We start from the raw sequence: 9,830 nt of genomic DNA on the forward strand, positions 1-9,830 counted from the left end.
TTTTAGTTAACCCGTCAAATAGACTTAGGTTGTATATATATTTTTTTTAGAACGGCAAATAGTCTTAGGGTATATTAGAGGCGCAATAAGTATAACTGATAAACTAACTTATTCTTCGAGCATTTTTATGTTATCTTGTTTGGTGAATAAAAAATAATTTATAAGTTAGCTTTTTAAAATACTATTTATACTAGTTTTTTTAGGAGTTTTTTCAAAAAATTCGAATACAACCCTTAATTAATTTTAGAAACAAATTATTTTAAATGTAATTTTAAATATTTCAGCCGTTTTAACAAACATCATTTTTATCAACTAGTTTTTCAACAATCAACTAGTTTTTCAACTATTACGTGGGATTGGGATAGAGACTTAACATAGTCTTAAACACCAATTAAAGAAGAAACGTAATGTTTGGTGATTCAATCGTTTAAATACTTGATTTTTATGTCCCTTATTTAATTAAAAAAAAATTACGATGATGATATAGAAACAGAAATATCATGAAAATGAAAATAAGGAAATGTAATATAAAAAATTTGGTAGATATTATAAATATATTTATTCACTCTAGGGAAAAGAGAAGAGGAGCGACTAGTATGTTTTAGGTTGGAGTTTCGATTAGTAAGAAAAAAAGGGATTTGTTTCTTTACTGCTTACTCTTATCTCTCTATCAGCGGTTCCACTCCTTGTAGATTTGATATAGGTGGGGAGCCTCTTTCCATTTCACAAGCCACAAATCTTCAAAAAAGATTGTGTTTTCCATCTGGGTTTCTTTTTTTCATAATCTTTTATGTTAAAGCTCTGTTCTTGATCTGCAACTAGCTTTTCAAGAAAAGAAACGCAAAAGATGGGGGAAGAGAAGCCTGAAGTTCTTGAAGCTGTGTTGCACGAGACTGTAGATTTGGTAAATGGGTTATGGATCTGTGTTTCTCATTGTCGATGTTTTATGTTGTATGTTTTACGATTCTTTGTGGGGTTTGTTTAATTTTGATGTTTGAATGATTTTTGCAGGAAAGTATACCTATTGAGGAAGTTTTCGAGAATCTGAGATGTAGTAAAGAGGGTCTTACGAGTACTGCTGCTGAAGAAAGATTAGCCATTTTTGGCCATAATAAACTCGAAGAGAAGAAGGTGTTTACCCCGATTCAAAACCGCTCTTGATTTCTTCAGAAATTTCTTGTTTTATTTCCAAATCTTGTGATGTTTATGGTTTCCAGTACCCTTTTCCCGCTTCTTTTGGGTTTATTTTTTGTTTATGAATTTATGATGTCGGCGTTTGCAGGAGAGCAAATTCTTGAAGTTTTTAGGGTTTATGTGGAACCCATTATCATGGGTTATGGAAGCTGCTGCTATAATGGCTATCGCCCTTGCTAACGGAGGAGTAAGAACTCAAAAAAAAAAAAAAAAAAATCTTCAATTTCACATCACTTCTTTATCCTTCGTTAAAACCCTAATTCATTCCAAAATTCGCAGGGAAAGCCTCCAGATTGGCAGGACTTTGTGGGTATCATCACTTTGCTGATTATCAACTCCACCATTAGTTTCATAGAAGAAAACAACGCCGGTAATGCTGCGGCGGCCCTCATGGCCCGCCTTGCCCCAAAAGCCAAGGTATCATATCATCATATAATTCCTCCGCCATAATTACACACCTCAAACACCATGATTTCGTTCTTGAATCTTGATTTCGTATCATAATTTATTAAGATTCTACGAGATGGACGATGGAACGAGGAAGACGCCGCGATGTTGGTCCCCGGAGATATAATCAGCATTAAACTCGGCGATATTGTTCCCGCTGACGCTCGTTTGCTCGATGGCGACCCTTTAAAGATCGATCAAGTACTCTCTCTCACTATTTCTTCATCGATTCCTACTTTTTTCCGTTTTGAATTCCATCTTAACTTTTGACCTTTTTAGTCAGCGTTGACCGGGGAATCACTTCCGGTGACAAAAGGCCCAGGAGACGGTGTGTATTCCGGTTCCACTTGCAAACAGGGTGAAATTGAAGCGGTTGTGATTGCAACCGGAGTTCATACTTTCTTTGGAAAGGCTGCTCATCTTGTCGACAGCACAAATCAAGTTGGTCACTTTCAGAAAGTAAGAACAACAACAACAACAAAAAAAAAATTCAAATTCTCAGATTCGTTTATCTTTCTTCTTCTTTTTCATGTTTTATATTCTTCTCAGGTGTTGACTGCAATCGGGAATTTCTGCATCTGTTCAATTGCGGTTGGAATGGTGATTGAAATCATTGTAATGTTTCCGATTCAAGATCGCCAATACAGACCCGGAATCGATAATCTCCTTGTTCTCCTCATCGGTGGAATCCCAATTGCCATGCCGACTGTTCTTTCTGTAACAATGGCAATCGGGTCTCATCGCTTAGCTCAGCAGGTTACTTTCGTAATTTTTTCCTTCAATTTTTTTTTTTTTTTTTTATGTTTTTCTTTTTCTCATTAAAATTAAAATCACAGGGAGCAATAACAAAAAGAATGACAGCGATAGAAGAAATGGCAGGCATGGATGTCCTTTGCAGTGATAAAACCGGAACTTTGACTCTCAACAAGCTTACTGTTGATAAAAATCTAATCGACGTTAGTTTTGTATTTACGTTTTTACCCTTCTTTTTTCTCTTTACATCTTGTTTGACTTTTTGACCTGGTTTCTCAGGTATTTGCCAAAGGAGTAGATGCAGATACTGTTGTCCTGATGGCAGCTCGAGCATCAAGAACTGAAAACCAAGATGCCATTGATGCTGCCATTGTTGGCATGCTTGCTGACCCAAAAGAGGTAAAACAAAATCTTTTATTCTTCTAATTTTATAAAAAAAAACCCCAAAAAATTATAAGTTTTTTATCTTTTTATGTTGATAGGCTCGAGCAGATGTTCAAGAACTGCATTTTCTACCTTTTAATCCTACGGATAAGCGGACCGCGTTAACGTATTTGGACAATCAGGGTAAAATGCATAGAGTTAGCAAAGGGGCCCCAGAACAGGTAAGTATTAATTGAAACACAAACTATTTTTTATAAAAAATATTTAAAATTTTTTATAACGTTTTGATTTTTTTTTATATGAATTTAGATATTAAATCTTGCACACAACAAATCCGACATTGAACGCCGAGTCCATGCGGTCATCGATAAGTTTGCAGAGCGTGGTCTTCGATCACTCGCTGTCGCATACCAAGTAATTCATCACAATTTTTTTAAATAAATTTTGATTTTTATTTTATTTAAGGTTTTGATCGTTGTTTTTTTTGGTTAAAATAGGAGGTTCCGGAAGGACGAAAAGAGAGCCCGGGTGGGCCATGGCAGTTCATCGGTCTCATGCCGCTGTTTGACCCGCCACGTCATGATAGTGCGGAAACGATTCGAAGGGCTTTGAATCTTGGAGTGAATGTGAAAATGATTACGGGTGTGTTTTCTTTTTAAAATGTTGGAGGGGCGTTTTCGTCTTTTCCAATTGCTAATTTCTTTGAAAAAAACAGGTGATCAGTTAGCAATCGGGAAAGAAACCGGGAGGCGTCTTGGAATGGGAACGAATATGTATCCATCTTCTGCTTTGCTCGGTCAAAATAAAGACGAGTCGATAGCCGCGTTACCAATCGATGAACTCATTGAGAAAGCCGATGGTTTTGCTGGTGTTTTCCCTGGTATGTTTTTTTTTTTTTTTTTTTTAGTTTTATAAAAATGATTTTTTTTTTATAAAGTTAAATTTATATGTGTCAATGTGTTGCAGAACATAAGTATGAAATAGTGAAGAGGTTACAAGCAAGGAAACACATATGTGGGATGACTGGAGATGGAGTAAATGACGCTCCTGCCCTTAAGAAGGCGGATATTGGGATTGCTGTGGCTGATGCAACTGATGCAGCCCGTAGCGCATCTGACATAGTCTTGACAGAGCCCGGGCTAAGTGTCATTATCAGTGCGGTTTTGACCAGCCGGGCTATTTTTCAAAGGATGAAAAATTACACAGTAATGTCTCGTTATTTCTTCTCATTTATATTACAGGATGGATAATAAATTGCTTATCATTTTTTTAAAATAGAAAATAAATTGCTAATCATATTTTCTTTTCCTCAGATTTATGCGGTTTCAATCACTATTCGTATCGTGGTATGTTTTTTTTCTTCGTCACATGTACACGTTTTATGTTTATATACTTATAGGTATGTTTTTTAATTATTTTTTTTCTGGTTATTTGTATTTGTATTAGCTCGGTTTTATGCTGTTGGCCTTGATATGGCGGTTTGACTTCCCGCCTTTCATGGTGCTTATCATCGCTATACTCAACGACGGTTTGTTCCCTGTTTTTTTTTTTTTTTTTTTTTCTGTCTGCTATTTTAAATATACCATGAGCATATCATAAACTGTATCATTTCAGGAACCATAATGACTATATCAAAAGATCGAGTGAAACCTTCTCCTCTCCCCGATAGCTGGAAATTAGCTGAAATTTTCGCAACTGGCGTCATTCTTGGTAGTTACTTAGCCATGATGACCGTTATATTTTTCTGGGCTGCTTATAAAACAGACTTCTTTCCGGTATGTACTCTTTCTGTGTCTGTGTCAGTCTGTCTGGATAAAGTGTTGTCTGGATAAATAATATTAAAAAAAGGTATCATATCAACTCACTTTATGAAAATGTATCACCAGCGTACATTTGGCGTGCCTACACTTGAGAAAACCGCTCATGATGACTTCCGGAAGCTTGCATCCGCGATATACCTCCAAGTCAGCACAATCAGCCAAGCCCTAATTTTCGTGACTCGGTCCCGCAGCTGGTCGTTTGTCGAACGCCCCGGTTGGCTTCTTGTTATCGCGTTTGCGATCGCCCAATTGGTACATTACTTTTATTCTTATATGTTTTTTTTTTGTTTAATAATATGATTGATACATAACACCATAGTTATATAATAATTTTCTTGTTTTTACTTTCTACCAGATTGCTACATTAATTGCGGTTTATGCCAATTGGAGTTTTGCTGCGGTTGAAGGTATCGGTTGGGGATGGGCGGGTGTAATTTGGCTCTACAATATCATCTTCTATTTCCCGCTTGATATTATAAAGTTTTTTATTCGATACGCGCTTAGTGGAAGGGCATGGGATCTTGTTATTGAGAATAGGGTATGCATTCATTTTATGTCGGGGGTAAAAATAAAAATAAAAATAAAAATGTTTTTTTTTTAGTAACTGATTATTTTTTTAATTTTTTTTTTTCCAGATTGCGTTCACGAGACAGAAGGATTTCGGTAAGGAACAACGTGAGCTCCAGTGGGCCCATGCGCAACGGACCCTCCACGGGCTTGAAGTTCCCGACACCAAAATGTTTGGTGACCGGACGAATGTAACCGAGCTTAACCAGATGGCTGAGGAAGCCAAACGGAGAGCCGAGATTGCAAGGTATACGGTTTTCGCCCGAATCTTTCTTAAGTTTACCGTTTTGGTCCTTTATGTTTTTCTTTTTTTGTGTTTGTGTTTTTGTTAGGTTGAGAGAGTTGCATACGTTGAAGGGCCATGTTGAATCGGTAGTTAGATTGAAGGGTCTTGACATTGAAACGATTCAACAAGCGTACACCGTTTGATGCACAAGGTACAAGCAGCATGCGGATGGGGTTAGTTTGTGAGATAGTTAAGTATGAAACGGTTGGTTGGTTGTTTATCGTGCGGTTATTTATTTTATTATTTTTTGTTTTTATGGTTTTGGCTTTGGCTCGTGATCCCATGTGTACTTGTGAACTGGGAAAAGAGAGAAAACCTTTTATGGCGTAATTTGTTGTGCATATGAAGATAAGGCTTTTGGCTTCTTAGTAATTACATTTACAGCCTATATGAAGCATACATACATCATACTAACAAATCAAGGCTTATTTTACAAAAAACAGGATTTCACATGGTTAATTGATCCTATGTTTCCTTAACAATTTACGCAGGTTGTGACAACATAATACTACACTGATTTCAGTAGTTTTACCAATTTCCACAAGCTTAGTTCCAATCTAACATTTTTCTCGTGTATATATCGATTTTTTACACAAGAAAATAATAGTGTAATGAAACCCGACCTAACAATATGATAGACACGAGGTCTATAAGGTTTTAATCTCTAATGATTGTCATTAATATGTTTAATGCAAACAACCTTTCTGATACATGGTACGGACAAAAATATATGGTGGCTGGAGACGAAAGCTTGAAACTGTATATTTTTATGGGCTAATGTGTATCAAATTTTTTGTGTTTGTTTTAAAAGGTTATTATTTATTTATTTTTGCACGTTAAAGGAATAAGCTCTCATTTTTTTGTTTTAAAATACCATTGTTACCTTTTTTATCGGGTTGAAAGGTAATATACATGCAACGGAGGAAAATATCGGTGCCAGGTCATTTAATGAAATGGCCACGTGTAGTATATTTATATTAATTTGAGTTAAATAAACCGTTTGCGTTATACAATCCCCTCCCCTTCATTGAAGAAACTCCTCCTCATTGAAGAAAACCCTTGTCCCACCATAGTAACTGAAGATTGATGGTTATATTCATCTCAATCAAAGTTCATTTCCAAGGTGTGTTCATCAACAAACTTTTTTGCTATTCTGATGGTGTTCATCATGTATTCGACAACATCGATTTTGTTGGTATGTCACATAATGAGTTTGTGGGTTTTCTTGAATGATTCACACAAGAGAAGTGTGAGAAACTTTATTATTGTCAACCCGATTTACAAATCTCAGAAGGCTTAACCTTGATTTCTAATGAACTTCAATATCAAGAATTTATAGACATTGCTTATCGATGTGGAGTACAAGTTCCTGTTTACATGGACCATTTTGGAACTACTGTGCACCTAACTAAGGCAAATGAAAATGAAAATGAGGTTAATTGTTTTGTGAAGTCAAACATGTCAATCGAAAGGGAAGAAAGTATTGACCTAATTGACTTCATGAGTCCACAACAGAGCAACATGGAAGGAGTAACCTATGAAGGAGTTAGTCAGGCAAATGGAAATGAAGATGCCACAGAAGGTGATCCAAATTGTGATGAAGATGAGAATATCCCAGATGTGAAAGGAAAACAAATGTTTAATGAAGACATCTTGGAAGAAGCAGTTTCCAATTCTAGGTATGAGGTTCACGAACCCTAAACAATTAAAATTCATGCTTTGTAATTATGCTGTAGCAAAAGGGTATCAATTGTACTTTTGAAAAAAGTGTTGGTTAAGTGTAGTGATGGTCAATGCACTTTTAGGCTGTGGGCATCATGGATGAGTGAGGAGCACTCATTCCAAATCAAGTCCCTTATCATTAAGCATAATTATGCAAGAAATTTTAAGTTAGGGTAAATTGTTAATTACAGATGGATTGACAGTTATTTCACCAGGGAAGTTCTTGAGAATCAGAAATTCAATGTTAGGATGTTAAAAGAGAAAGTAAAGACTAAATTTGGTATAGAGGTTAATATGGGACAATGTAGGACAACCAAGCAACATGCAATGGCTCTTGTTGAAGGTACCATAATGGAAAATTATGCAAAGTTGTGGTCCTATGGTGAGGAGATAAAAAGGTCTAATCCAGGGTCAACAGTTAAGTTTTCTGTGAACTCTATGCCATATGGGAATACTTACTTTAGCAGGATATATATATATATATATATATATATATATATATATATATATATATATATATATATATATGTGTGTGTGTGTGTGTGTGTGTTTTCATGCACTAAAGGAGGGTTGGAGAAGTGGCTGTAGAGAGATAATAAACTTAGATGAGTGTTTTCTAAAAGGAATGTGTACTGGTCAGTTATTATGTGTTGTTGGTAGAGATGATAACAATCATATATTCCCAATAGCTTGGGCTGCCGTTTGTGTTGAAAATAAAGACAACTGGAAATGGTTCTTAGAAAACTTGCAAGAAGATCTGCATCTTGAAGGTGGGTTTGGTAAGACATTGATGTCAGATCAACATAAGGTATGTTTTTGTTCATAATGACATGGCTTATTTGTTTCAAATGTGATCTACTTCTAAATGTTTTGATAATGTAAATGCAAGGGATAATTGAAGCAGTGAAGGATTTATTTTCAGAGATAGAACATAGGCAATACTGAAGTTAGTAGATCACACATAGTATCCAAGTTATGAAAAAAGATTGTTTGTGGTGTTTGTAAAAAGGCAGGCCACAATAAGTCAACCTGTGATGTAGTGTCAAAGCCCCAAAAAAGTAAGGTAAAAAAGAGGAAGACTGAAGGTGAAGGTGAAACTAGTAAGGTGAAGAAAGTGAAAGCTGAAGCTAGTACATTGAAACAAGGGAAGGGTCAAAGTGCAAAGGGGAAATGGTGTAAATAAGGGAAAGGGTGAAGGTGAAGGTGGAAGTGGAATAGGTTTGAAAACGGGACAAGGTGAATGTGGGTCAATAAGTGTTGTGAATAAGAAAATGGTAAAAAAGAAGGTACATTGAAGTTAAGAAAAAAGTCAGAGAGAATAATAAAGAAAAAGTTGGCAAAAAAGGTTGAAGGCAAAAACAGTGAAGGTGATACATCAACCAAACCAATGGACTTGGATTAGAGGTGTTTGTGGTTATGGAGTATGTTAGTTACGTTTGTTAGTTTGTCATTAAAACACCAAGTTAAGACATTAATGAATGCATGGATGTTTGTTTGTTGTTTGTAACATGAATGTTAGTATTTTTGGTTTAAAACATTCCATGAATGTTAGTTTGTGATTGTAACATGAATGTTTGTTTACGATTGTACTTCCAAGGTAACAATGTATGTTAGTTTTTTTGGTTTAAAACATATGATTGTACTTCTAGATAACAATGTACTTTGACTACTTTACTAATATTTGAATAACATTATATGTAAAACAATGGTTAATAAATTAGTTTCATATAATAATGTACTTCCACATAAAAATGTACTTCCACATGAAAAAATCAAATCAATATACAATTAACATAAGAAAAGGTACTTCGTATACATTACTAAATATTCGAATAACATCATACGTAAAACAATGGTTAATAGGAACTAATAGAAACTACATTTCATTTCATTCATAGAAGAGGCCATACATACACTACAATTGAGGTTATTGTGTTACCAGTAACCCCCAAAAAGATGGTTCTAAGAACCCTAACACCGTCAACCCCAATAACCAACAACACATACCTTAATAACCAATAACACATACACTAATACATACATATTATACTAACAGATGACGAACTTAGACAAAAACAAACACACTTCGACAACCCCAATTACCCAAAAAACGCTAATCGTCATCGTGCTACCTACAAAATAAACTACACCCCCCCCCTAAAAAAAATCCAAACACAGAGCATTCGACACAAACATGAACCCCGATCAACGACATCACTGCAACTCCAACATCACCCATCACAGTCACTATCCTTTTCAAGTAGCATATTTCCTCCCTAAAATCGGCAAGCTGTTGTCGCATTTCACCTTTCATTTCTTCAATTTGTACTTGGGTTTCCATGGCGTGAAGCTCGTAATCAGTTGGTATGTCTAGGTCCGAAACTCTGAAACCACCAGGTCACACCCCAAAACCAAGAACGGCGGAAACGTTCCGGGGTGGAGGACGTCATGTACAGTATCACAACAATGTAAAGTAGTAAACAAGCAACAACATCATCCATTTCATTAATAAGACACCAAAATATACAATCAAAATAAAAGACGAGTCTTGTCTGTGCTCCGTCTTCTCAAAACCTGGCCATCGTACCTGTCCACTGGTGACCTGAGAATACAAGTTATTCTGAAAGCGAGTATCAGCCTAAAGCTGGTGAATTCAT

At 35.8% G+C, this 9,830-nt stretch overlaps 1 protein-coding gene and 1 long non-coding RNA gene across 3 annotated transcripts; both read left to right on the plus strand.

Moving 5' to 3' along the window:
* The first annotated feature begins 575 nt into the window (after positions 1-575).
* Positions 576-5,826, plus strand: LOC145047330 (plasma membrane ATPase 1). Of its 2 annotated transcripts, XM_078995590.1 has the most exons (21): positions 576-904; positions 1,012-1,131; positions 1,283-1,381; positions 1,474-1,611; positions 1,708-1,842; positions 1,921-2,100; positions 2,191-2,397; positions 2,478-2,597; positions 2,674-2,793; positions 2,877-2,999; positions 3,088-3,192; positions 3,276-3,420; positions 3,494-3,658; positions 3,745-3,983; positions 4,092-4,124; positions 4,225-4,306; positions 4,393-4,553; positions 4,665-4,850; positions 4,954-5,136; positions 5,234-5,412; positions 5,498-5,826. In XM_078995590.1, the coding sequence occupies exons 1-21, from the start codon at positions 848-850 to the stop codon at positions 5,592-5,594; spliced, it is 2,874 nt and encodes a 957-aa protein (XP_078851716.1). In that variant the 5' UTR covers positions 576-847; the 3' UTR covers positions 5,595-5,826. The 2 variants fall into 2 exon arrangements, with proteins under 2 accessions (XP_078851716.1, XP_078851715.1); XM_078995589.1 differs by having other exon boundaries at positions 1,921-2,397.
* Positions 5,827-7,728: 1,902 nt separating this feature from the next.
* LOC144997963 (uncharacterized) lies at positions 7,729-8,719 on the plus strand. Its single transcript, XR_013660031.1, has 2 exons — positions 7,729-7,981; positions 8,063-8,719. It is a non-coding gene; the product is annotated as an uncharacterized LOC144997963 (long non-coding RNA).
* Positions 8,720-9,830: the final 1,111 nt, after the last annotated feature.

Source organism: Lactuca saligna, chromosome 5, assembly GCF_052625555.1.
Source record: "Lactuca saligna cultivar CGN05327 chromosome 5, ASM5262555v1, whole genome shotgun sequence".
In the NCBI taxonomy this organism is placed as follows: domain Eukaryota; kingdom Viridiplantae; phylum Streptophyta; class Magnoliopsida; order Asterales; family Asteraceae; genus Lactuca; species Lactuca saligna.

Excerpts from the sequence above, each read along its gene's own strand:
- LOC145047330 (XM_078995589.1), top strand. The coding sequence starts at position 848 with ATGGGGGAAGAGAAGCCTGAAGTTCTTGAAGCTGTGTTGCACGAGACT. Across the intron at positions 1,132-1,282 it reads ATAAACTCGAAGAGAAGAAG|GAGAGCAAATTCTTGAAGTT; the intron begins GTGTTTACCCCG and ends CGGCGTTTGCAG. Across the intron at positions 3,659-3,744 it reads TTTTGCTGGTGTTTTCCCTG|AACATAAGTATGAAATAGTG; the intron begins GTATGTTTTTTT and ends AATGTGTTGCAG.